The sequence below is a fragment of the Saccopteryx bilineata genome, chromosome 1 (assembly GCF_036850765.1).
Source record: "Saccopteryx bilineata isolate mSacBil1 chromosome 1, mSacBil1_pri_phased_curated, whole genome shotgun sequence".
Lineage (NCBI taxonomy): Eukaryota > Metazoa > Chordata > Mammalia > Chiroptera > Emballonuridae > Saccopteryx > Saccopteryx bilineata.
Genome location: NC_089490.1, coordinates 309,801,930 through 309,828,222, shown reverse-complemented (window position 1 = coordinate 309,828,222; position 26,293 = coordinate 309,801,930). Strand labels below are relative to the sequence as shown.

General features: G+C 36.3%; 1 protein-coding gene across 3 annotated transcripts in view; it reads right to left on the bottom strand.

Annotated features, from left to right (window-relative positions):
* Window positions 1-26,293, bottom strand: part of RDX (radixin) — a 69,714-nt gene that overhangs the window by 34,746 nt on the left and 8,675 nt on the right. For all 3 annotated transcript variants that reach the window (XM_066247227.1, XM_066247234.1, XM_066247219.1), the window contains exons 2-3: window positions 18,476-18,549; window positions 1,261-1,344 (exon numbers count right to left, since the gene is read on the bottom strand). In XM_066247227.1, coding sequence (XP_066103324.1) covers window positions 1,261-1,344; window positions 18,476-18,487 — 96 coding nt within the window. In that variant the 5' untranslated portion in view covers window positions 18,488-18,549. The remainder of the gene's footprint in view (window positions 1-1,260; window positions 1,345-18,475; window positions 18,550-26,293) is intronic.

The window sequence follows — 26,293 nt, the reverse complement described above, 5'->3', positions numbered from 1 at the left end:
GGTATAAACAGTTCCCTATTTCCCTATTCCTTTCTTGCACCTTAACAGATCATGTGGAGCACTCCTTGGGGGTATCCTACAGGTGGACGCTGGAAATGAGGCTAGAGAAGGATGAGTAAGCAAGGAGCAAACAAAGAACCTGAAGCACTCAGCCAGAGACCACGACATCCAGCAGCTGGCCTCATGCCAGCACCATAATTAGAAGAGACTTTGCTACAGGTGGTCTCATGTAGCTATGTACTCTCACTTAGAGTAGCTATCTCTAGGTCTGCTCCTGACCTGACCCTGAACCTAAATACCTGCCATCTCACCCCATATATTCACTCTACCCAAAGTAAAACTTACTAGTTATTCATTTATTTATTTAGTGGAGAGAGAGAGAGAGAGAGAAAGAAGAAGGTAGAGACATGAAAAGCATAAACTCATAGTTGTGTCACTTCAGTTGTTCATTGATTGCTTCTCATACATGCCCTGATGGGGGGGCTCAAGATGGGCCAGTGACCCCTTGCTCAAGCCAGTGACCTTTAGGCCAAAGGCCACCTTGGAATCGTATTAATGATCCTGTGCTCAAGCTGGCAATCCTGCACCCAAGCCAGCAACCATAGGGTTTTGAACCTGGAACCTCAGAGTCCCAGGTTGAGACACTACCCACTGCACCACCACCTATCAGGCGGTAAAGCTTACTCTTAGTTTTTTTTCATTTCAGCTCAAGAGAGCTGTCAGGAAATAGAACAGCAACTATAAGAATTAACTGCTGGCCTGGCCAGGTGGCTCAGTGGATAAAGTATCATCCTGGCACATTGAGGTCGCAGGGCACGATCCCCAGTCAGGACATTTAGAAAAAGCAATCAATGAGTACACAACCAAGTGGAAGAATGGGTTGATGCTCCTCTCTCCTCCTTTCTCCTTCTCTCTCTAAGTTCCCCAGGTCTTGCTCCTGACATCCCCTCCATCTAAGATCTGCACCCATTCCACTACATAGAATGTCTAGGAATTCCTTTTAGTCTTCATTACAATGGTTTGCATAGCAGATTATATTAAATAAATACCTAACAGTTATTTTTTTTAAATCCTATCCCTCAAATCTAGGAATGAGAAAGAATATCTCTATAGCTGTTCAACTATAGAATAGGTACAGTATTGTGAAAAGTTACAGTGCTATGTTGCATTACCTGGAAGGGTATAGAAAAACACACAAAGTTGCAATAGCATGCACACTGTGATGTCAAAGGTTGTACATTTCATGTGGTTAAATGATACCTGGTCAAAAAGTTGTTTGCCTGTTGTATTGGGCTGGATGGCAAATTCTAGCTCAGCATCCATTGTGGTTACTCTTACATTGATCTGTAATAAAAACAAAAGGGATAATCCGTAGGAAAGCAAATATACCTATTAAACATTAGACAAAAGAAAATACTTTTATCTGATTTCTAAAATAAAGTGATATAATATGCAGGCAGTAAAGAGCAACTTCGTAATTGTATCTAATAGTTTCTTTAACAGATAGAGTGATAAGGTTTGATTTTAATCATGGGAAATCTCAAATCTACTTACAAAACAAAAATCTTATAACGTCTCCTTTTTTTTTTTTTTTTTTTATTTATTCATTATAGAGAGGAGAGGGAGAGACAAAGAGAGGGACAGAGAGAGAGAGAGGAGAGACAGAAGGGGGGAGGAGCTGGAAGCATCAACTCCCATATGTGCCTTGACCAGGCAAGCCCAGGGTTTCGAACCGGTGACCTCAGCATTTCCAGGTTGATGCTTTATCCACTGCGCCACCACAGGTCAGGCTTATAACGTCTCCTTTTAAAAACACTTATTGAACACTAACATATACTGGTAATAGGCTGTAAACTTTCCATATTCTCATTTAGTCCTGGCAGCAATACTAGAAGATATGCTCATGTCTATAGAAACTGAAAGAGTTCCTATTTTTTGCCCAATGACACACGGCTAACATATGCAGAGCAGAAATTTAAACTGAGGTATAACTCAGAATTCTTTGAATGTCATTTACTACCTCATATCTCTTTAAACACAAAAATGGAAGTTTTGTTCATACTGCAAAGGTATTTTTCACTTTCTAAAAAGTATTCATCTATTGCCTTTTGCTGGATTGTATTTTAAGCTCTAATTTTTTGTATGTAAATACCTTTCTAGATGGTTATCTCACCAAAAACTTAACATGCCTTCACCAAAATAATTGTAATTCCAAAGTAGCACCTTCACCATGATGTGGTATAAATATTTCTTTTAAACGTCACTAGTAGAACTCTAAATCAGATTTATTTCTCCTTACATGTTTTACTCATTCTAATAACCACAACCCCTACAATACAGATCTTCTACCTCTGTAATAAAATAAATCTTATAGATCTTTCATCCTTTAAAGTAGTATCTATTAGAAACTATTGACATAAATAAAACAATACATGTCACATATGTAAACAATGAAACATAATAAAAATAAAACCAACTGTGATACAATAAGAAATACATATTTGGTCTTCATCCTGGTTCCTGGAAAGCTCCTAAAACCCTTGAAATTTCCTAAGCCACAGAAGTGAGGAGCATCTTTTGTTATTCATAATAAGCCCCTTTCATTTATACTAGAGTTTATGCTAATGAGCTGATACCACAAGGGCTCCTACACAGCTTCAGGATGGGGGGGGGGCAAAGAAAACAACTATGTGATTAAAGCCACTCATCCTAACTTACAGGTAGAGGAGAGAGTGGGAACTGAGTTCAATGGCCTATGATTTAATCAACTGTGCCTACATAATGGAAATTCCATAAAAACCCTACAGGAAGGGGTTCAGTGAACTTCCAGAGCTGGTGAATGCATCCACATGCAGAAAAGATGATGCACCGAAACTCGACAACAGAAGCTCCAGTGCTCGGGACCAGTCAGGACCTCACCCTCTGTTATCTCCTTTCTCTTCATCTGAATTATTCATTGTATCCTTTACAATAGCCTTTATATTTATATTATCCATATATATAAAATAGTAAGTAGTGTTTTACTGAATTCTGTGAGCTGTTATAACAAATTATAGAAACTGAGGAGAAAGTCATGGAAAGATCATGGAAATTCCCAATTGTAGCCAAATTAGAAGTATAGGTAACCTGGGGACCCAATCTTGTGATTGGTGTTTGAAGACCAGGGGCCAGTGTTATGGGACTGAGCCCTCATAAACTCAGGAGTTGGTGTCAGAATGAAATATAGGACACACATTTGGAATACACATAGAACTGGAGAATTGCTTGGTGTGTAAAACCCACACATTTTTTATAATTTTTATTAATTTTTAATTTACTGTGTTTACATGGATTCAACTGTCCCACTGAATATAACTCCCTCACCCCCACCCATGTCCCTTTTTTATACCCCTTTTGCCCCTGTCCCCCAAACTCCCTCCCCTCTTCCCTCTGGGATTTGCTGTCCTGCTATCTGTATCTGTGTGATATGTATACATAATTTCACTAATCCCTTCACCTTCTCTGACCCCATCCTCCATCCCCCTTCCCTCTGACTGCTGTCCCTCTGCTCCCTGTGACCCTACCTCAGCCTCTATTCTGTTCCTCAGTTCACTTTGTTCATTAGATTCCACATATATGTGAGATCATATGATATTTGTCTTTCTCTGCCTGGCTTATTTCACTTAGCATAATAATCTCCAGGTCCATCCACGCTGTCACAAAAAGGTAAGAGCTCCTTTTTCACAGCTGCATAGTATTCCACTGTGCATATGTACCACTTTTTTTAATCCACTCATCCACTGACAGACACTTGGGCTGTTTCCAGATCTTGGCTATTGTAAACAATGCTGCAATAAACATGGGGGTGCATATTTTCTTTTGAATCAGTGATTTGTTGTTCTTAGGATACATTCCTAAAATTGGGATAGCTAGGTCAAAAAGCAGTTCCATTTTTTCTTTATTAATTTTAATTTATTGTATTTACATGAATTCAAGTGTCCCACCAAATACAACTCCCTCACCCCCTACCCCCGTGTCCCCCCCACGCCCTATGCCCCCCTTCCCTCAATACCCTTCCCTCTTCCCTCTAGGATTTGCCGTTTTATTAACTATATCTCTGTATTATGTATGTATAATTTCACGAATCCCTTTAACCTTCTCTAATCCCATCCCCTCATCCCCCCTCCCTCCAACCACTGCCAGTCTGGTCCCTGTGATCTCTCCTCTGCCTCTATTTCATTCCTCAGTTCATGTTGTTCATTACATTTCACATATAAGTGAGATCATATAATAGTTTTCTTTCTCTGCCTGGATTATTTCACTTAGCATAGTAATCTCCAGGTCCATACATGCCATTGCAAAAGGTACGATTTCCTTCTTTTTCATGTCTGCATAGTATTCCATTGTATATATATATCATAGCTTTTTAATCCACTCATCCGTCCACTGATGGACCCTTGGGCTGTTTCCAGATCTTGGCCATTGTAAACAATGCTGTAGTAAACATGGGGGTGCATATCTTCTTTTGAACCAGTGATTTGGTATTCTTTTTTTTTTTTTTGTATTTTTCTGAAGCTAGAAACGGGGAGAGACAGTCAGACAGACTCTCGCATGCACCCGACCAGGATCCACCCGGCACGCCCCTGGGGGCGATGCTCTGCCCACCAGGGGGCAATGCTCTGCCCCTCCGGGGTGCAGCAACCAGAGCCACTCTAGCGCCTGGGGCAGAGGCCAGGGAGCCATCCCCAGTGCCCGGACCATCTTTGCTCCAATGGAGCCTTGGCTGCAGGAGGGGAAGAGAGAGACAGAGAGGAAAGGGGGGAGTGGAGAAGCAAATGGGCGCTTCTCCTATGTGCCCTGGCCGGGAATCGAACCCGGGTCCCCTGCACGCCAGGCTGACGCTCTACCACTGAGCCAACCAGTCAGGGCCTGATTTGGTATTCTTAGGATATATTCCTAAATGTGGAATAGCTAGGTCAAAAGGTAGTTTCATTTTTAAGTTTTTGGGAAAACCCCATACCATTCTCTACAGTAGCTACACCAGTCTGCATCCCCAGCAGCAGTGCAGGAGGGTTCCCTTTTCTCCACATCATCACCAGCACTTATTCTGTGTTGTTTTGTTAATTGGCGCCATTCTGACAGGTGTGAAGTGGTATCTCATTGTGGTTTTAATTTGCATTTCTCTAATGATTAGTGATGTTGAGCATTTTTTCATCTGCCTATTGGCCGTCTGTATGTCCTCTTTGGATAAGTATCTGTTCAGTTCTTTTTCCCATTTTAATTGGATTGTTTACCTTCCAGGTGTTGAGTTTTAGAAATTCTTTATAAACTTTTGTTATTAACCCTTTATCAGACGTATTGGCGAATATGTTCTCCCACTGTGTGGTTTGTCTCTATTTTAATTAATAGTGTATTTTGCTGTGTAAAAGCTTTTTAGCTTGATATAGTCCCATTTGTTCATCCTGTCCTTTATTTCACTTGCCTGTGGAGATAAATCAGCAAAAATATTGCTATAAGAGATATCAAAGAGTTTACTGCCTATGTTTTCTTCCAAGATGGTTATGGTTTAATGACTTACATTTAAGTCTTTTATCCACTTTGAGATTATATTTGTAATTTTGTATTATGGATAAATTGGTGGTCTACTCTCATTTTTTTTCATGTACCTGACCAATTTTCCCAACACCATTTGTTAAAGAGACTGTCTTTACTCCACTGTATGCTCTTACCTCCTTTGTCAAATATCAATTGATCATAAAGGAGTGGATTTATGTCTGGGTTCTCTGTTCTGTTCTAGTGATCTGTACGCCTGTTCTTATGCTAGTACCAGGCTGTTTTGATTCCAATGGCCTTGTAATATAACTTAATATCAGGAAGTGTGATACCTCCCACTTTATTCTTCATCTTCAAGATTACTGAGGCTATGCCCTGGCCGGTTGGCTCAGCGGTAGAGCGTCGGCCTGGCGTGCGGGGGACCCGGGTTCGATTCCCGGCCAGGGCACATAGGAGAGGCGCCCATTTGCTTCTCCACCCCCCCTCCTTCCCCTCTGTCTCTCTCTTCCCCTCCCGCAGCCGGGGCTCCATTGGAGCAAGGATGGCCCGGGCGCTGGGGATGGCTCCTTGGCCTCTGCCCCAGGCGCTGGAGTGGCTCTGGTTGCGGTGGAGCGACGCCCCCTGGTGGGCAGAGCGTCGCCCCTGGTGGGCGTGCCGGGTGGATCCTGGTCAGGCGCATGTGGGAGTCTGTCTGACTGTCTCTCCCCGTTTCCAGCTTCAGAAAAATACGAAAAAAAAAAAAAGATTACTGAGGCTATTTGTGTTCTTTTTCAGTTCCATAGAAATTTTTGAAATATTTGTTCTATATCTTTGAAGTATGTCATTGGTATTTTAATAGAAATTGCATTGAATCTATACATTGCTTTGGGTAATATAGACATTTTAATGATGTTTATTCTTCCTGTCAATGAACACGGTATATGCATCTACTTGTTTGTATCTTCCCTGATTTCTTTTATCAATGTTTTATATTTTTCCAAGTACAAGTCCTTTACCTCCTTGGTTAAATTTACTCCCAGGTACTTTACTATTTTGTTGTTGCAATAGTGAAGGGGATTGTTCATTTAATTTCTCTTTCAGACAATTTATTGTTGGTGTATAAAAATACCACTGATTTCTAAATATTAATTTTTTATATCCTGCCACCTTGCCAAATTCATTTATCAGGTCTAGTAGTTTTCTATGTACAGTCTCAAGTCATCAGCAAATAATGATAGTTTTACTTTCTTTTTCAATTTGGATGCTACTTTTATTTTTTCTTCTTGTCTGATTGTGTGGCTAGGACTTCCAGAACTATGTTGAACAAGAGTGGTGAAAGGGGGCACCCCTGACTTCTTCCAGATCTTAAGGGGATTGCTTTTAATTTTTTCCCATTGAGTAGGATGTTGGCAGTGGGTTTGTCATAGATGGCCTTTATCATGTTCAGGTATGTTCCCCGTATTCCCACTTTGATGAGAGTTTTGATTATACATAGGGGGTGGATTTTATCAAATGCTTTTTCAGCATCAACTGATATTATCATGTGATTTTTATACTTCCTTTTGTTAATGTGATGAATCACATTTATCATTTGCAAATATTGTACCAGTTTTGCCTCCCCAGAATAAATCCCACTTGATCATGATGTATGATTTTTTTCATGTATTGCTAGATCCGGTTTGCTAATATTTTGTTGAGAATTTTAGCATCTAAGTTCATCAGGGATACTGGCCTCTAGTTTTCTTTCTTTGTAGTGTCTTTACCTGGTTTTGGAATGAGGATTATGCTTGCCTCATAAAAGGAGCTTGGAAGTCTTCCCTCCTCTTGAATTTTTTGAAATGGCTTGAGAAGGATAGGTGTTAGTTTTCCTTGAAGACTTAGTAAAATTCGCCTGTGAAGTGATCTGGTTTGTTTGCTGGCCGATTTTTTATTAACTGTTTCAATTTCATTTGTTGTACTCAGTCTGTTTGGGTTTTCTGATTCTTCCATATTGAGTTTTGGAAAATTATATGTTTCTAGGAATTTATCCATTTTGCCTAGGCTGTCCAATTTTTTGGCATACAGATCTTCTTTTCTTCAAATCCTTTGTATTTCGGCGGTGTCAGTTGTTACATCTCCATTTTCATTTCTAATTTTATTTGCGTCCTCGCTCTTTTATTCTTGATGATTTTGGTTAAAGGTTCATCAATCTTGTTTACCTTTTCAAAAAAACAGCTATTGGTTTCATTGATCTTCTGTATTGTTTTTTTAGCCTCTATGTCATTTATTTCCGCTCTGATCTTTATTATTTCTTTCCTTCTACTTCCTCTGGGCTTTGTTGTTCTTTTTCTAGTTCTTTTAGATGCAGGGTTGTTAATTTGAGCTTTTTCTTGCTTCGTAAGGTATGCCTATAATGCTATGAACTTCCCTTTCAGGACTGCTTTTGCTGTGTCCCATAAATTTTGACTTTTGTATGTTCATTTTCATTTGTTTCAAAGAAACCTTTTATTTATTCCTTGATCTCGCTGTTAGCCCATTCGTTATTAACAAGCTATTTAGCCTCCGAGTTTTTTAATGTTTTCAGTTTTTTTATTGTAGTTAATTTCTAGTTTCATGCCATTGTGATCAGAGAAGATGCTTGATATTATTTCAATCTTCTTAATTTTATTGAGACTTTGAGTGTCCTAATGTGGTCTATCCTAGAAAATGTACCGAGAGCACTTGAAAAAAATGTATATTCTGCTGCTTTGGGGTAAAAGGTCTTGAAAATATCTATTAAATCCAGTTGATCTAGTGTGTCATTTAAGGCCGCTGTTATTTTGTTAATTTTCTGTCTGGAGGATATATCCATTGATGTTAGTGGAGTATTGAAATCTCCTACTATTATACTATTATTGCTGATTTCTCCCTTTATGTCCTTAAAAATCTGCTTTATATATGTAGGTGCTGCTATATTAGGTGCATAGATGTTTACAATGGTTATATCCTCCTGATGGATTGCTTGCTCCCTTTATCATTATGTAGTAACCTTATTTATCCCTTACTATAGCCTTTGTTTTAAAGTTGATTTTGTCATAAATAAGTATTGCTACCCCAGCTTTTTTTCCATTTGCATTTGTGTGAAATACCTTTTTCCATCCCTTCACTTTTAGTCTATGTGTATCTTTTGTTCTCAGGTGCGTCTCTTATAGACAGCATATGTATGGGTCCTGTTTTCTTATCCACACAGCTACCCTATGTCTTTTGATTGGAGCATTTAATCAATTTATATTTAAGGTTATTATTGATATGTAGTTGTTTATTGCCATTTTATTCTTTAAATCTATCATCCTTTTTTTTTTCCTTTGCTGATTTTACAGCAGTCCCCTTAACATTTCTTGCAGTACTGGTTTGGTTGTAATGAAAAGTCTTGGTTGTAGGCTCTTGCTTTGCATCACTTTGAATATTTCTTGCCAATCCCTTCAGGCCTCAAGTGTTTCTGGTGAGAAGTCGGATATCATCCTTATGGGGGCTCCTCTGTAGGTAATTAACTGTTTTTCTCTTGCAGCTTTTAGTATTCTTTCTTGTCTCTTACCTTTGGCACTTTAATTATAATGTGTCTTGCTGTAAGACTCCTTGTGTTCCTCTTTAATGGGACTCTCTGTGCTTCTTGAACTTGTGCGACTTTTTCCTTCATCAATTTAGGGAAATTTTCAGCTATGATTTCTTCAAACAGGTTCTTGATTCCTTGTTTGTTCTCTCTTTTTCAGGAATCCCTATGATGAGGATGTTGTTTCTCTTCATGTTGTCACAGAGCTCTCTTAAGAGCTTCCTCAGACTTTTTGAGCCTCTTTTCTATTTGCTGTTCTGCTTCCATTTATCTTGTCCTCTAAATCGCTGATTCAATCCTAGACTTCATCCAACTCGCTATTATTTCCTTCTAGTGCAGTCTTCATTTCTGATATATTTGTCATTTCTGACTGGTTCTTTTTTATGATTTCAATGTAATTTTTGATGCTTGCTATCTCTTTATTTAGGTGCTCAATATGCCCATCCATTATTGTTCTAAGGTCCTTGAGCATCCTAAAAATCATTGTTTTACACTCTGCATCTGGTATTTTGGTTACTTCCACCTCATTCAGTTTTTTTTCTGGGAATTTCTTTTGCTAATTCATTTGGGTCACATTTCTCTGTCCATTTTGTCCACGTATTAGGTAGTACTGTCTGACTTTGAAATTTTTGTGTAGTCTTTATGAAGAAGATGGGGTCAGTGGCACTGTCCTCCAGGCATCTTGTTTTCCTTGTTCTAGGAATGCTTCTTGAGGGCACTATTTTTCCTCTTGTTGTATGTTAGTATTAGATGCAGTTGGTCCTTTCATGGGTACGTTTATCCCTTCAGGCTGGCTGGCTCTAAGGGTCAACCTTGATTATGTATATTACACACTGTGCAATGTCTGTCCTGTTGGGCATATTTATTCTCCACAGTGTCTGGTGCCTGCTAGACTCCAACTTGTGTGTGCTGCTTGTGTCGGTAGTTGAGTCTTAGGGTTTATGCTGTCTGCGACCCACTACCAGTAGTGTCTCTAGTACTTCTTGGAAACCCACACATTTGAAGTAAAAAATTTAGTGAGTAAAGAAAGTTTTCATTTATCCAAAAATCTACCATCATCCAACTTAATAAAAAACGACAGATTGTTGCCAATAGCGGTGTATTTCTTCTTTTTGAATTTCCCTGTCCCCAACCCTCCACAGGTAAGCACTAACCTGTATTATGTGCTGTCATTCCATTGCTTTAAATAAAAATAGCTCTATCACAAATGTAGTTATCTGTATGGAAAGTTAGTTTTTCTTGTGAAATGTAGTTTTTGATTTTTAGCTGTATTAAAATTGTACAGTACTACCAATAAAGTCTTATTGCTTGATGTGAGCAGTGGTTACATGGACATATTTTATAAAAATTCATCAACTACATACACATTTATATTTGATAAAATTTTAACAAAAATTATACTATGCTACTGTTTGCTTTTTCAGTTATAGTTCTAAGATTCAATTATGTTTTTGTGAGTAGCTGCAATTCATTTTGACTGCTATACAATATCTATGTTAGCTAATAATTTAATACCCATTTTCCTGTCAATGAACATTGTTTCCAATTTTTACTATAAAGAATAGTACTGCTATAAATATTGTTATACATGTCTCCTAATGCCTATGGGTCTAGATGAGTTTCTCTAGAAGATTATACTCAGAAGAATTCTAGGGTGATAAATTATGCATACTTTCAACTTTACTATGTAATGCTAAATTGTCTTCCAACATCACAGTATCAACTTAAATTCTCATCAATAGTGTATAAGAATTGCTGCTGATCTATATTTTTACCAACAGTGGGAATTCAATTTTTTTAATGTTTGACAATTTAGTGGATCTAAAATTATATTTTAATATGGTCTTAATGTGCAGACATATTCTTAATGAGGTTGAGAACATTTTCTTTTGGGTGCTAAGCAGAATTCTAAGATGGCTCCATGATATCCATCCCTGGTGTTACCCTCATGATTATATTGTATTACATGACAAAAGGGATTTTGCAGCTGTGCTTAAGGATACTAATCAGTTGGCCTTAAAGTAGGAAGATTGTGTGGGTGGGCCTAAACTAATCATGCAAATCCTTAAAAAGAAAGCCTTTTCTCTGAGTGGTTGTAGAAATCAGAGAGTCAAAATTCAGATAGGAGTATGACACAAAGAAGGTTCTCCACTGCTGAACTGGGGAGGCCATGGGGCAAGGACCTGACACCAGCCTCTAGGAGCTAAGAGCAACTCTGGCCAATAGCTAGCAAGAGAATGGAACTTCTTTCTCCAGTAAAAACAGATGCATCATTTTGTAAGAAAATCAATTCTGCTAATAAAAGGAATGGGCTTGGAAGAGAACCCCAAGCTCCAGAGAAGAATGCAGTTGAGGTAAATCTTGATTTCAGGCTAATGAAACCCTAAGCAGAGAAACTAATAGTGGAACTGAAGAATTAGAAATTTAGCTTTAGTAATAGTACCTTTTAGTTATAATCAATAGGATTAATGATTAATGCAAGTATAAAGCTTTGTTCCAGAAGCTAGATACAGGAATGGGTCTATGTGACTCTATGAGGCTGCAAGCAATCTACCTTTGTGGCCTAGGAGATCCACAAACAAAATGGTATCTAAGCCCAATGCTCCAAGGATTAAACGCCCATTGACAAGGACACAGATAAAGAATTACTGATCAGCAGGTGAAAAAAATACTAGTAACTTTTCCCTAACTTCCAAACCCCTCAACTCTGCCTTTTTTCTCCTATAAAAAGAATGGCTAATAACTAAAGAAGATGAGCATTTTTTCGTATATCTGTTGGCCATTTGTATTTCTTCCTGGGAGAAGTGTCTGTTCATGTCCTCTTCCCATTTTTTTATTGGATTGTTTGTTTGTTGTTGAGTTTTATGAGTTCTTTGTATATTTTGGATATTAGGCCCTTATCTGAGCTGTTGTTTGAAATGATGACATTGGATCATTTACAGCAAAATGGTGGGTCTTGATAACATGATACGAATTGAAATAAGTAAATCAGAAAAAACCAGGAACTGCATTATTCCATACGTAGGTGGGACATAAAAGTGAAACTAAGAGACATTGATAAGAGTGTGGTGGTTACGGGGGGAGGGGGGAAAGGGAGAGGGAAAGGGGGAGGGAGAGGGGCACAAAGAAAACTAGATAGAAGGTGACAGAGGACAATCTGACTTTGGGTGATGGGTATGCAACATAGTTGAACGACAAGATAACCTGGACTTGTTATCTTTGAATATATGTATCCTGATTTATTGATGTCGCTCCATTAAAAAATAAAATTATTTTAAAAAAAAGAAAGAAAAAAATTTAAACTGAAAAAAAAAAAAAGAATGGCTGAGACAAGATGTTAAGACCGTTTCTAGGTACAGAACTCATCTTCTCAGATTGCCAGCCATCTGAACAAAGCCCCATAAAGATTCAAATCTCGTCTCTACTTATTTGGCTGAATGGTGACAGGCAGCACAAAAGCAGGTATTTTTTTCTGTTTCATTTCCAGTCACAACATCCCATACTGCTAACCCATAAAACTGCAAGGCATACATGACTGTTGTTTTAAGCTACGATTGGGTTTGCAGTCATTTGTTATTGAGCAATATAAAACTAATACGTTTACTGACTATTCAATCTCCATCTCTGAGATGTCTGTTCATGTCTACTGCTTATTTTTCTAATTGTCTTCTTACTTCTATGTAGGAAATTTTTATAGATCTAGATATTTTTTCAGTTGTGTCACAAAATTTTTTTCTCCCAATAGTTTGTTATTTTACTTTATAAAGTGCCCTTCTTTGTGGTAAACATATCCTTAACTATAATACTGAATTTATCAATGTTTACATAGAGATTTTTTTGTGTCATGTTTAAGAGATATTACTCTACTCTGGAGTCATGAAGTTATTAACTAATCAGTATACACAATATATTTCCGACTCAAGTTTTGTTTTTCATAAGTTGTCTTCAATGATTTTTTTCTTATGATTTGAAGTAGAGGTCTAATTTCATCTTTTAATCCCCAAAAGGATAAAGATATAGAGATTTAAAACATCCAAACAATGTATACTGATTTGTGATTTCATGCCCCAAAAGATTACTCTGTTTCAAACCATATGTCTATACGTATAGGTCTGATTTTGTGCTAATTCTCCTGCAATGGACAATTTAACTATTCTGCCAATAACATATAGTCTTAATTATTATATCTTTAAAATAATTCTTGATATCTGGTAGGGCTAGTCTCCCTCATTATCTTCAGAACTGTTTCAGTTATTCTTAGTTCTTTGTTCTTGTTGCCATATAAAATTGTAAACTTTTCATTATGCCTCATAATCAATACTCTATTATGATTTTAAATTGGAACTACACTAAATTCATTAATACAACAGATTCTCTTAGAGAAATCACATCTTTTCAATACTGACTCTCCTATCCATGACTATGGTTCTCTCTGTGCATTAATTTAGATCTTTTTTAGTATCTTTCAAAAAATTGTTTATAATTTTCTCCATAAAAGTATTATTATTAATCATTTTTTAGATATCTTTCCCCTAGTTCATTATGGTTTTGTGGTTATTATAAATATACAGGTCCACAATCATTGACATCCTAAAAACATTGAAAACTGCTCTGGACAGGTAGGTCAGTTGGTTAGAGCATCAGCCTAAAATATCAAGGTTGGGAGTTCAATCCCTGGTCAGGGCACATACAAGAATCAACCAATGTTTCTCTCTCTCCCCCTTCCTCTTATCCAAATTCAATCAGTTAAAAAAAAAAGTCTACTAGCTAATTCCTATTAAAATTTGACATAGAGTGATATGAAACTAACGAATGAATTAAATCACCCCACTTCAAATGAATATTTACATATTAATCTTTACAAGTATTAATGTTTTTGAGGTAATGTAACAGACCTCAATAAGGTTTCAAGATATAATGACAGGCACACATAAATATGGCATATTCACCTTACTAAAATCCAAAAAATTCCAAATACCAAAACTCATCTAGCTTAACTCATCTAGCTTAAACTCATCATTCAAAATATGTTAAAATTTCCAATTTTTTTCTGGTTTTGCTTCTATAGAAATGCAATTTATTTTTTCATATTGATCCTTTAGATCTGTTCTCTTGCCTATTATATAATGAGCCTATGAATCTTTGTGTTTATATAAAACAGAGGCCAGAAAACTTCTGTAAAGGACTAAAAATATTTTAGGCTTTGCACATGGCACACTCAACTATACACTACAGCAACAAAGCAGTTACAGATAACAAAACATAGTATGTTCCAACAAAACTTCAGGCACTGAAAACTGAATTTCACATAGTTTTCTCCCAACAATTGAAAATGTAAAACCATTCCTAGTTTACAGGCTATGCAAAAGGATGTGGCAGGCTGAATTTGGTCTATGGGCCATAATTTGCCAACCTCTTAAAGAAAAAATCTTAACATCTTCAAACAGTGTGTATCTTTTGGCGTGTTCCTGATTTTGAAAGAAATGCTTCACTGCTAATATCTTAAGAATTGTTTTCACTATAGCTTTTCTTCTATATCTAGCTTAAGAGGTATTAATTTTTAAGAAAATTATTTATAGTTGTTCAAGTTTAGCCACTGCTCCCTCTAAATTTATCATATAATTTTTTCTCACTTAAACTAACATGTTAATTATGGCAGAGATTGCTTGTTGTTTGACCACCAAAATCTAATCAAGTTATAGTTGTACATATGGCTACTAAGCTACAGAACATCTTTTAATGTCTCTTGCTATTAGGCATGGCTACGTGACTATGCTCTCACCCACAGGCCGTGAGCAGAAGAGATATAAGCCACTTCTAGGCCTAGGCATAAATTAGTGAGAATGCTTCCTTATGCTTTTTCCTCCCTTCCTGCTGGAGTCAACCCAGACACAGCACTAACTTACCTTCAATTACAAAGACATAATAACACCCTAGGCTAGAAGTTCTCAAACTTCCTAGTACCAAGTTCTCTTTAAACTTTTCAATTGCAAAGCATCCCAAAACACCTTTGTTTATGTGAGATATCTTTCAACATATATTACATTAGAAATTAAAACTGAGAAAATTTTGATATTAACTCATTTAAATGTAACAAGAATAAACCTATTAAATGAGAACATAAATAATATGAATACAAATATCACTTATCAATAGCTTTAACAAAAAAGCACTTAAAGCAACTTTTAAAGTCTTTAAATTTCATCCCAATAGTGATTCTCTGATGTAATCAAAGCACATTATTAAATCAACTTTATTTTACAATTAAAAAAATAGATCTATAGAAGTTATCCACTGAACTAGGCTATATATCTACCAAGTATAATACTGGGCCACCAAGATCAGTGTAAAATATGAAGATCAAATTCAATTTCTCTAAGCTTGTGTTCTGAAAAAATAGTCTTTCTTTTTTTAGAGAGAGAGAGGGAAGAGGCAGAGGGAGAGAGAGAACGGGAAAGGGAGAGGGAGAGAGAAAAGAGAGGAGAAAGAGAAAGATAGAGGAGAGAGAAAAAGTAGAAGAAAGGAGAGAGAGGAGGAAAATAAGCAACAACTCATAGTTGTTTCACTTTAGTTGTTCACTGATAGCTTCTGATATGTGCCTTGAAGAGAGGGGCTGGAGGCTGAAACCAGCAGCCTTGGGACCATCTTGATGATCCCACGCTCAAGCCAGTGATCCTACACTCAAGCTGGCAAGCCCCTGGTCGAGCCAGAAACCTCAGGGTTTCAAACCAGGGACCTCAACATCTTGAGTTGATGCTCAATCCACTGTGCCACTGCCAGTCAGACAAAATACTAGGCTTTCTTTTTTATTTTGGGGGAGTGAAGGGAGGTGTGGTTAATTAAATACTGATCTAAAAAAGTTTAAGGAAAAAAAGTACACTACCTTTAATGTCTTAAAATATTTTCTTTCAGAATTTTTATGCATAACACCACATAATTTATATCCAACCATAAATAAAATTTGAGTCCATACACTAAGGAATAAATGTTCTCCACTTAATTACACTGACAAAAGACTTTTTCAAAGCAGTTGCAAACTTTCACATTCCTCTGAGAAATATATTAAGTTGATCCACATCCTTTTCAACACTTGGTACCATCAGTACAATTTATAGCCCTTCTAAAAAGTATAAAGTGGTATCTCACTGTAGTTCTAATTTGTGCTTTCCTGATAACTAACAATATTGAGGATCTTTTCCTGTGTTTGTTGGTTATAATATGTTCCTTTATGAAGCATTTGGTTCAGTTTTTGCCCATTTTTTAACATTTGCTTTACTGAGTTCTAAAAAACGTCATATTGCAATATTTTTTCCCATTCTGTCTTGCCTTTCTATTTTCTTATTACTGTTTTTCAAAGAGCAAAGGTTTTTAATATTGATGCAATCCAATTATTTTTAATGGTTCAAAGCTTCTGCGTTCTAGAAGAAACTTTGTCTACCCCAAGGTAACAAAAATGTTTCCTTATGTTTTCTTCTAGCAGTTTTATAATTTGGGCTTTTGCACTTATGTCTACGATCTACTTAGAGCTCAATTTTTGTGCAAATCATGAGATAAGGGTCAATGCTCATGTTTTCCTGTATGAACAATTTTGTTCCAACATTATTTATTGGAAAGAATTGAATTTCTGCATTGAATTGTGTGATACCCTTATTGAAAATATGATATTTTCATTATAATATATGTGTACAGGTACATTTTTGTTTCATCGATCTTATTAGCTATCCTTTCAATAGTACCACAGTTTCTTATTTTTATAGCTTGTGAATAAGTCTTGAAACACAGGTGTTAAGTTTTCCAACTCTGTACTTAGTAAAATTACTTTAGCCATTTCATATGAATTTTGGTTTGGTAGTTCCATATACATTTTACAATCAGCTAGTCAATTTTAGTCACAAAAGTCTGACAGTATTTAATTGGTTAGAATTGCATTGTAACTACCAATACATTTAAAGAGAACTGACATCTTAATGTTTTCTAGATATATCTAGACCATAGATACTTTTCTGTATATTTAGGTCTTTAGTTTCAAAGGAGTTTTCAGTAAAGAGATCTTGTACCATTTCTGTAAATTTATTTCTAATTATTTTATGTGTTTGATACTGTTACAAATTTTTTTTTCAAATTTTGCTGCCAGTATATAAAAAAGACAACTGATTTTAAAAAATAGAACCTAGTGTCCAAGAATCTTGAATTCAGTTATTATTTCTAGTAGCTATTGCTTCTGAGGATTTTCTACATGAACAATCATGTTATCTGCAAATAGAAAAATTTGTATCTTCCTTTATTATGACTTTTCTTTTTATTCTTCTCTCCCTCAAACAATGCACACTTTGTTACCTGCTGAGTCTTTAAAGTAATTCCAAAGTGATATGCATGCCAGGAAATTCCAATAATTATAACCAATAATTTTCTTAGAAAGATAATTGGCCAAAAGAAAGTTACTGAAAAAGACACCCAGATATTATTAAAGAGCATTTATCCTAAGACAGAAGGAATAAGAGTCAAGAACTACATAATTATAAAACTAAATGAAATGAGTACATATACACCCTTAAATAAAAAATCTAAGACTATGTATCAGCATATCATCAGCATCAAAGCCAGAATTATGAGAAAATTAATAATGCATGAACCTCTCATTCCTTCTGTTTAACAGTAAGGTTTTCTTTACTGAGCACTGAATGTGTACCAACTTCTTCTAATCCTCACCATATAAATCTCCATTTTATATATGAGGAAATTAAGAATTGGAAAGACTGAACTATCTCACAAAAGGCACTCAAATTAATTAGCAGGGCCAGAACAAGAAACAGAACAGTTTGATCCCAGAACATATGAATTTTAAACTTATCTACAAAGTTACCTACACCTCTTCTTCACTGGCCCACATAATACAGCACTTTAACCACATTAATCTAAAACAAATAACAATAATATCAGTGCATTTTTCTTTTTCTTTCTTTTTTTTCTATTAGAGAGAGACAGACAGACACAAACAAGAAAGAAAGAGAGATGAGAAAGATCAACTCATAGTTGCGGCATCTTAGTTGTTCATTGATTGATTTTCACATGTGCCTTGACCAGGGGGCTCCAGCTGGGCCAGTGACCCCTTGCTCAAGCCAGTGACCTTGGGCTTAAGCCAGTGACCATAGGATCATGTCTGATCCCACACTCAAGCCTGATGAACCCATGCTCAAGCAGGCAACCTTTGGGTTTTGAACCTGAGACCTCAGCATCCCAGGTTGACGTTCCATCCACTGTACCACCAGTCAGGCCTCAATGTCTTTTCCTTCCCAACAACTCTACTATATGCTACTTTGTCTTGTTCCAAAAGAAACTGAGTGCTATATTGATATTATATTAAGTAGCAGCAAAAGTAAAATAAACTATACTTACTGGTTTTGGCATTTTCCTTCTTTTTGTCACCTTCTTTAAAAATTCTTCACTTTTAAAAATTCTGTTGTCACCTTCTGTTAAAGAAAAAGTATAATTTATATATTAGCTTTTTCATACAATACTTTTAACATGTATAATAGAATAAAATAAAAATTTAAACATTTTTTTATTTTAATTGAATTTATTCGGGTGCCATTGGTTAATAAAATTATATAGGTGTCAGGTGTATGATTCTAAAAAATTAAGACATTTCAAAATGTGAGTTTAAGGTAACATAGAACTCTCTCTTATTTTATTGTAATTTTCAATGTTTTCTACTATCATTTCACATTCTCTAAAAATACATATAGCTGTAATTTAAAACAGCATGCATCTGAAATAACATAACATAAATCATATTGATCACCAACTAAAACTTTAATTAGCATCAACACACAGCAAGGAAACAAGATTGCTGAAGGCCTGAATGCTGTCTCTGACTCAGGATTACCCCGAGACCTAGCCTGAAGGATACAGAAAGCAAAGGTAAGCATAGATGGATTCAGAGTCTAAAAGGAATGAATTCAAAAATACTTTTCAACCTTCTTTCTGTATTGCCAAAGACAAAATGATATTCTGTTTAATATAAACTATAAAAGATAATTTTTTAAAGAATATTAGTTTTTATTCTTGAAAGTTTAAAAATCCAATTAGAGAAAATACATGAGTAGCTTATCCAGCTTAGGTGTATAAAATGGCTATAGTCTGCACAATAGTAGCCTGCATGGTACATACCAGCAAGCCAGTGGCCTTCACTGAAATGCAGGTAAAACCAATGTTAAATGTTACCTTTCCTCCTCCTACAGCAACAGAAGTGAATCCTAATCCTGAAAAACCATCATGCTGTCTTAGGGTAAATGTTCTTACAAACATCTAACAAAACTGGTTTTCTCCCTGCAAATCTACCAAAAGATCAGACATTCTTAATCAATATCGACTATCCAGAAAAAAATTATCATACCAATTTGAAAACCTATAGTGAAAAGTATATTTAGATAAATTATTACTTGAAGATCAGTGTATATTGGTAATATCTCTGCCAAGAAACTTCATTCATTATAGTAGTTTCAACTAAATTAATATATTAATTTTGTTTTAAACTATAGTATCAATGGCTTTTTAAGATGCTACAATTACTAAAACTGAAAACTCCCCAAACTGAAATAAAATTAAAGTACTGAAGTAAGTTCATTTCCCTAAATTTTACTCAATCACATACCAATAAACCTCTCTACAGAGGGAACTTCCTCCGTAGGTATTTTTTATCGAATATAGTGGGCTATGAAATTCAGTTGGAAGTATAAACTCATTTTCTTAACTCTATTTCCTTAACTCTTAGCTGGGAAATGATAAATACTCCCTTCCTATAATCACCTACATTCATGAACCTAAATGTTCTATCTTCTAGTTCTACACCAGGAGTCGGGAACCTATGGCTCGCGAGCCAGATGTGGCTCTTTTGATAGCTTCATCTGACTTGCAGACAAATCTTTAATAAAAAAAATAAATAACGTTAAAAATATAAAACATTCTCATGTATTATAATCCATTCATTTCCTACCGCTCATGTTCATAGTTGCAGTGGCTGGAGCCAATCACAGCTGTCCTCTGGGACAACACCAGATTTTTATTGGATAATGAGTAACGTACACGGGTTGTTGTATGGCTCTCATAGAATTCATTTTAAAATATGTGGCGTTTATGGTTCTCTCAGCCAAAAAGGTTCCCGACTCCTGTTCTACACCCTCTTCATCCCACTACCAATGTCCTAGTTCAGATCCTTATCATCTCTGATCTTAAAACAGCTTCCAAATGGACCTGCTTTTTACATCATTTATAAGCTAGTAACTTCCAAATCTGTACATGTCTCCAGAGCATGCTTAGCTAACCTGGTTGCTCAACATCTAAAGATCTCAAACATAATGTGGCCAAAGAACACTTAAATCCCTAACCTATCGCTGAATCTGTTTTTCTGTAAAAGTCTTGGTGATATATTTCCAGAAAGTTATTTATTGTATTCCCTCATAATTTTTCTATATCTCTACTACATCTGCAGGTATAACCCTCTTTTCATTCCCTTTTGCCTTCCTTTTTGTTTAATTTGGCAGAGTTGCTTAGTTTATTGGCCTAAAGGCCAGCTTTCAGTTTTGATTTTGCTAATATTTTTTTCTTTGTTAATTTCTGTCCTTTTCCTCATTATTTTTCTTCTCATTAGTTGGCTTCACTCTGTGGCTTATTTTCCAATCCCTAAAATTGAGAAGGTTAACTATATAATTTCAATCTTTTTTTTCTTTAATACATGCATTAATTAAGGCCATAAACTAAACATGTCCAAGTAAGGCAGCTCCAAATATAGTGATCTTCTTATTTTGTCAGTGAGAATATTTTTAAATAATTTTATCTGAATATGTAAAATAATCAAATATGTATTTATTAGTATGCTTAAATATTAAAACACATAATCTGTAAAATACTGATTCAGAATATTGTTTGCTTTATCTCATATTTCATGAACATTTTCTTCACACTCCTGAGACATGAATGTATCCAAACTTTTTTTAATCACAGTAAATTTTCCAGATACATAAACACTTTCGAATCAGCAAATTGCACTCTCACTAAATTTTTTATCCCAAGGTACAACTGCCCATTTATATAAAACACTAGGACTTTTTTTCCTATTTGTAACACTGGGGTATCTTTTGATACCGACAGTGTAGCCAGAGTGTATTTTTTTAAGTGATTTTTTAAACACCAGATCTGTGCTAGATTTCTTTGCCTCTTATCAGATGAGCTCTGAGCTTTCCAAACTCACACATACTAAAAGGCACTTCAGGTCACATTCAAGAGAAAGAGAACATGAGAACTGCAATGAGAGAGTTCCTAAGAACGTAAATATAAATATCCTTTCCTGGGGAATATTTTTTGAGGAAATATCTTACCTTCTATTTGAAACCATAGTATTTTTTTTTTTTTTTTTTGTATTTTTCTGAAGTTGGAAACTGGGTTTAGGCCCTGGCCGGTTGGCTCAGTGGTAGAGCATCGGCCTGGCGTACAGGAGTCCCGGGTTCGATTCCCGGCCAGGGCACACAGGAGAGGCGCCCATCTGCTTCTCCACCCCTCCCCCTCTCCTTCCTCTCTGTCTCTCTCTTCCCCTCACGCAGCCGAGGCTCCATTGGAGCAAAGTTTGCCTGGGCGCTGAGGATGGCTCTGGTCGCAACATTGCGAAGCCCAGGATGGGCAGAGCATCGCCCTCTGGTGGGCAGAGCTTCTCCCCTGGTGGGCGTGCCGGGTGGATCTCGGTCGGGCGCATGCAGGAGTCTGTCTGACTGTCTCTCCCCGTTCTCAGCTTCAGAAAAATACAAAAAAAAAAAAAAAAATTGTTTAGCTCTAAGTAACTTTCCAATTATGATTCTAATCACTAAGAACCGTTTTGAAGTTATCAAATGAAATGGTTAGAGGCCTGAGAGCAGAATACTATCTTTTTTTATGTATTTCTAAATTTACTACACTATAGTGAAGGAATTCATTTAGCTTTCCTTTATGTTTAGTACTTGGTCAGTTAAGTTTCTTTTTTGACTGTTCCAGATATAATTAAAAATATATTTTCTGCATTTGATAAACTAGATCAAGTAAGACCAAGTATTTAACATTGTGTAGTCTCTCTACTATTGTTCATTTTAGTCTACTTCAACAATTTGGGGGAAAAAGGTGTTAAATTTTCGCAAGTATGATTGTGGATATTAATTTCTTTTTTTAAGTTGCCATTTTTTTCTCACATGTGCTTTGACCAGGCAAGCCAAGGGTTTTGAACTGGTAACATTCTAGATCAGCATTCTAGGTCTATTCTTTAACCCCTGTGCCACCACAGGACAGGCATTAAGTTGACATTTTTAAATTTATATAATTTATACTATGTTATTAGGTGAACACAGGGTTATAACTGTTACATCTTTCCAGTGATAATGTCCTTTTCAATTAAGTAATTTAATTGCACATAGAATTCTACATGGACAGTTACTGCCTCAGCATTTGGAAGACATTCTGGGATCTGTTACTGCTGATGAGAAGTCAGCTGTCAATCTAACTCATTCCTCTGAGGTAATATGCCTTTCTTCTCAGCTTTTCTTTAAGAATTTGGGGGAGATGGGAGGTTCTTTAGATTTGCTTTCATTTATCTTGTTCAGAATTTGGTAAATTTCCTTATTCTGAAGACTCATGATTTTCATAAATTTTGGAAAATTATTAGCCATTGTTTCTTTCCCATTTTCCCTTTTCATTCAGCAATCCTTATAGACTTACTGAATAACGTATTCTCTAACCATGCTTACTTTTCCCTATTTTCCAACTCTTTATCTCTCTGTTCAACATTCCCCCAATCACTAATTCTCTCCCATTGTTTTTAATGTCCATGGGTTTAAAATTCCAGTGATTATATACTTTTATTTCAAGTATTTAACATTCCTTTTGGTTTGTAAAAAAAATGTTTATCAGCCTGATCAGTGGTGGTATGGTGGGTAGAGCATCAACCAGGGATGCTAAGGTACCCGGTTCAAAACCCCGATGTTGCTGGCTTGAGCACGGGATGAACATGATCTCAAGGTCACTTGCCTGACCAAGGGGTCATTGGCTCAGCTTGAGCCCCTCCCACCTCCATCAAGGATGTACATAAAGCAATCTACTAAAGTGAAGCAACGAGTTGATGCATCTTTTAAAAAATTTTTTTTTAAACGAGGGGACAGTGAGACTCTCAAATGCACCTCAACCAGGATCCACCTAACAACCCCCATCTAATGCCAATGCTCCAATCAACCGAGCTATTGTTAGCACCTGAGGCCAACCAACTGGGACCAACCAAGCTATCCTCAGCAACCAGGGTGACCCTCGAGCCAATCAAGCCACTGGCCTCTAGAGGGGAAAAGGAAGAGGAGAGAGAGAGGAGGAGGTAAGGGAGAGCAAGGAGAGAGAAGCAGCAGATGGTTGCTTCTCTTGTATGCCCTGAATGGGAATTGAACTGGGACATCTACATATATGCCAGGCTGACCCCATCTGGCCAGGGCCAAGTTGATGCTTCTTACTTTTCTCCCTTCCTGCCTCTCTCTAAAAATCCATTTTTAGCCTGACCAGGTGTTGGCGCAGTGGATAGAGTGTCAGACTGGGATGCAGAGGACCCAGGTTCGAGACCCCGAGGTCGCCAGCTTGAGCGTGGGTTCATCTGGTTTGAGCAAAAAGCCCACCAGCTTGAACCCAGGGTCACTGGCTCCAGCAAGGGGTTACTCGGTCTGCTGAAGGCCTGCAGTCAAGGCACATATGAGAAAGCAGTCAATGAACAACTAAGGTGTTGCAATGTGCAATGAAAAACTAATGATTGATGCTTCTCATCTCTCTCTGTTCCTGTCTGTCTGTCCCTGTCTATCCCTCTCTCTGACTCACTGTCTCTGTAAAAAATAAAAAAAATTAAAAATAATTAAAAATAAAAATCAATTTTTAAAATAAAATTTAAGTTTATTAATAATGCTATACTATAATTTTTTTGAATCTTCCTTTTATCCTTATGATGTTTATTTCATGTCACTATATTATTTCACTATTTTCAATTCATTATAGCTAATTTCTTTATAGAGTTTGTAATTTTGAACAGAAAGTCCATGTCCTTTAGCAGTGTAAGAGTCCTACAAACCCTGAATGTGTACACATCCCTACAAAGATATTTCAGATTTGTTCCTTCCAGAGTACAAGAAATTTTAATTGTCTTAGGCAAATTTTTATTATTCCCTGATTTAGCATTCCATTAACATATGAGACCCCATGGCAACACCCTAAAGAAGTTAGCAGACTTAAGAGTCATGTACTGATCATATGCTATCTCTAATCAGTAGGGAAATAAGGATAGGAAGTATTAATTATATGCTAGCATATAAACAAAGTTAAAGCACTCAAATTATAGAAAAAGCATTTACCAAACCAAGGACCAGATAGGCAGGTACATAAATATCAAGTATGCAGGTTTGCAGAATTTCGGTAGCTATGTATTACTCAAATACTAGACCGAAATGAAGGTAGGGCGTTTTTTTTTTTCCTTAAAAAATCATTTATCCCTGTTTTCAATATTAGAGTTACTTCAAGTTATATGCTATAAAAATGACCTTTCGGCCCTGGCCAGTTGGCTCAGTGGTAGAGCGTTGGCCTGATGTGCGGAAGTCCCGGGTTCGATTCTTGGCCAGGGCACACAGGAGAGGCGCCCATCTGCCTCTCCACCCCTCCCCCTCCTTCCTCTCTGTCTCTCTCTTCCCCTCCCACAGCGAGGCTCTATTGGAGCAAGGATGGCCCGGGTGCTGGGGATGGCTCAGGCGCTGGGGATGGCTCCTTGGCCTCTGCCCCAGGCGCTAGAGTGGCTCTGGTAGCAACAGAGAGATGCCCCGGAGGGGCAGAGCATCGCCCCCTGGTGGGCAGAGCATCCCCCCTGGTGGGCGTGCCCGGTAGATCCTGGTTGGGGGCATGCGGGAGTCTGTCTGTTTCTTCCCGTTTCCAGCTTCAGAAAACAACAACAAAAAAAAACCCAGGTATTACACAAGCTAATTAAGTTTTTTAACTCTCCAACAAGCCTAACTGATCTAAACAGAGTGGGAAGTACAGGACCTACCCAAAGCCTTCACAAATACAGAGATGGTTAACTTCTAAAAGGAGCTTCTAAAACTGTATATTTTAACCAGTATTCTTTCTTAAAATTCAAATTAGTCATCACTCTGTTTTATTTCAGTTATAAATTATCTGAGAATAATACAACTCTACATCCTTATTTACCAGTTGAACATAAAAGTAATTACTTAACAATGCTTTGTATTTATAAAATAACTCCTAGTTGTATATTCTTATACATTATTTAATTTTCTAACAAAAATTAGGAGACAAATAAGAAAGGCTGTATTATAGATACCTGATAGTTAAAGAAACAGCTGCATAAAAGTGACTTGTTCTAAATCACTTGGGTAATAAATAACCAAATGGTCTTCAGACACCTAGAGTCCAAAACTCCACCATATATCAACCTGTTTTCCTTTTTATATTAAAAAATAATAATAATAAAGAGGGAAATAATTTCATTTGTGAATATTTGCCCAAAGAAAAAACAAATATATAAAGATTCTAGTTATTGTGTTATTTATAAATATATATATATATAAGATTGACAAGTTAGTTAAGTGAATACTGAGAGGTTAGTTAAGAGGTTAGATACATCTGTAGGCTCTTCTGGATCACAACACAGCCAATCAAAATATTACTGAAAAATATTAAATGACATGGCAAATTATTTACAAACTACTGAGTACAAAGGCAGGCTATAAAACCATAAATACAGTATCATCAATTCCTTCTAAAAGGTATAAAAAGACCGAGAATGATCAAACTCCAAAGTACTGAATCTCTGCAGAATTAGAATTAATCTATAAATTTCTAAATTAAAAATGTAAAGCTGTAAGAAAAATAAATTCCTTAGAATGAAAGAACAAAATTTAAGTAAATAAACTAAAGTTGGACTTATAACTTCACAATAACATTTAATAAAATCTAAGTAGGTTAATCTTTTATCAAAAAGAAACTTAAAATAATTCTAGTTTTAGAGGAAAAACATGATTTAGGAAGATATATAGGTTATGAGCAAAACAGACTAATATATTTTATTTAAAATCCCTACACAGGTAGAATAAAATAAACATCAAAATAAAGTAATAGAATAGAAAAATATTCAACAGCCATAACAAAAGTTACTATGAAAGT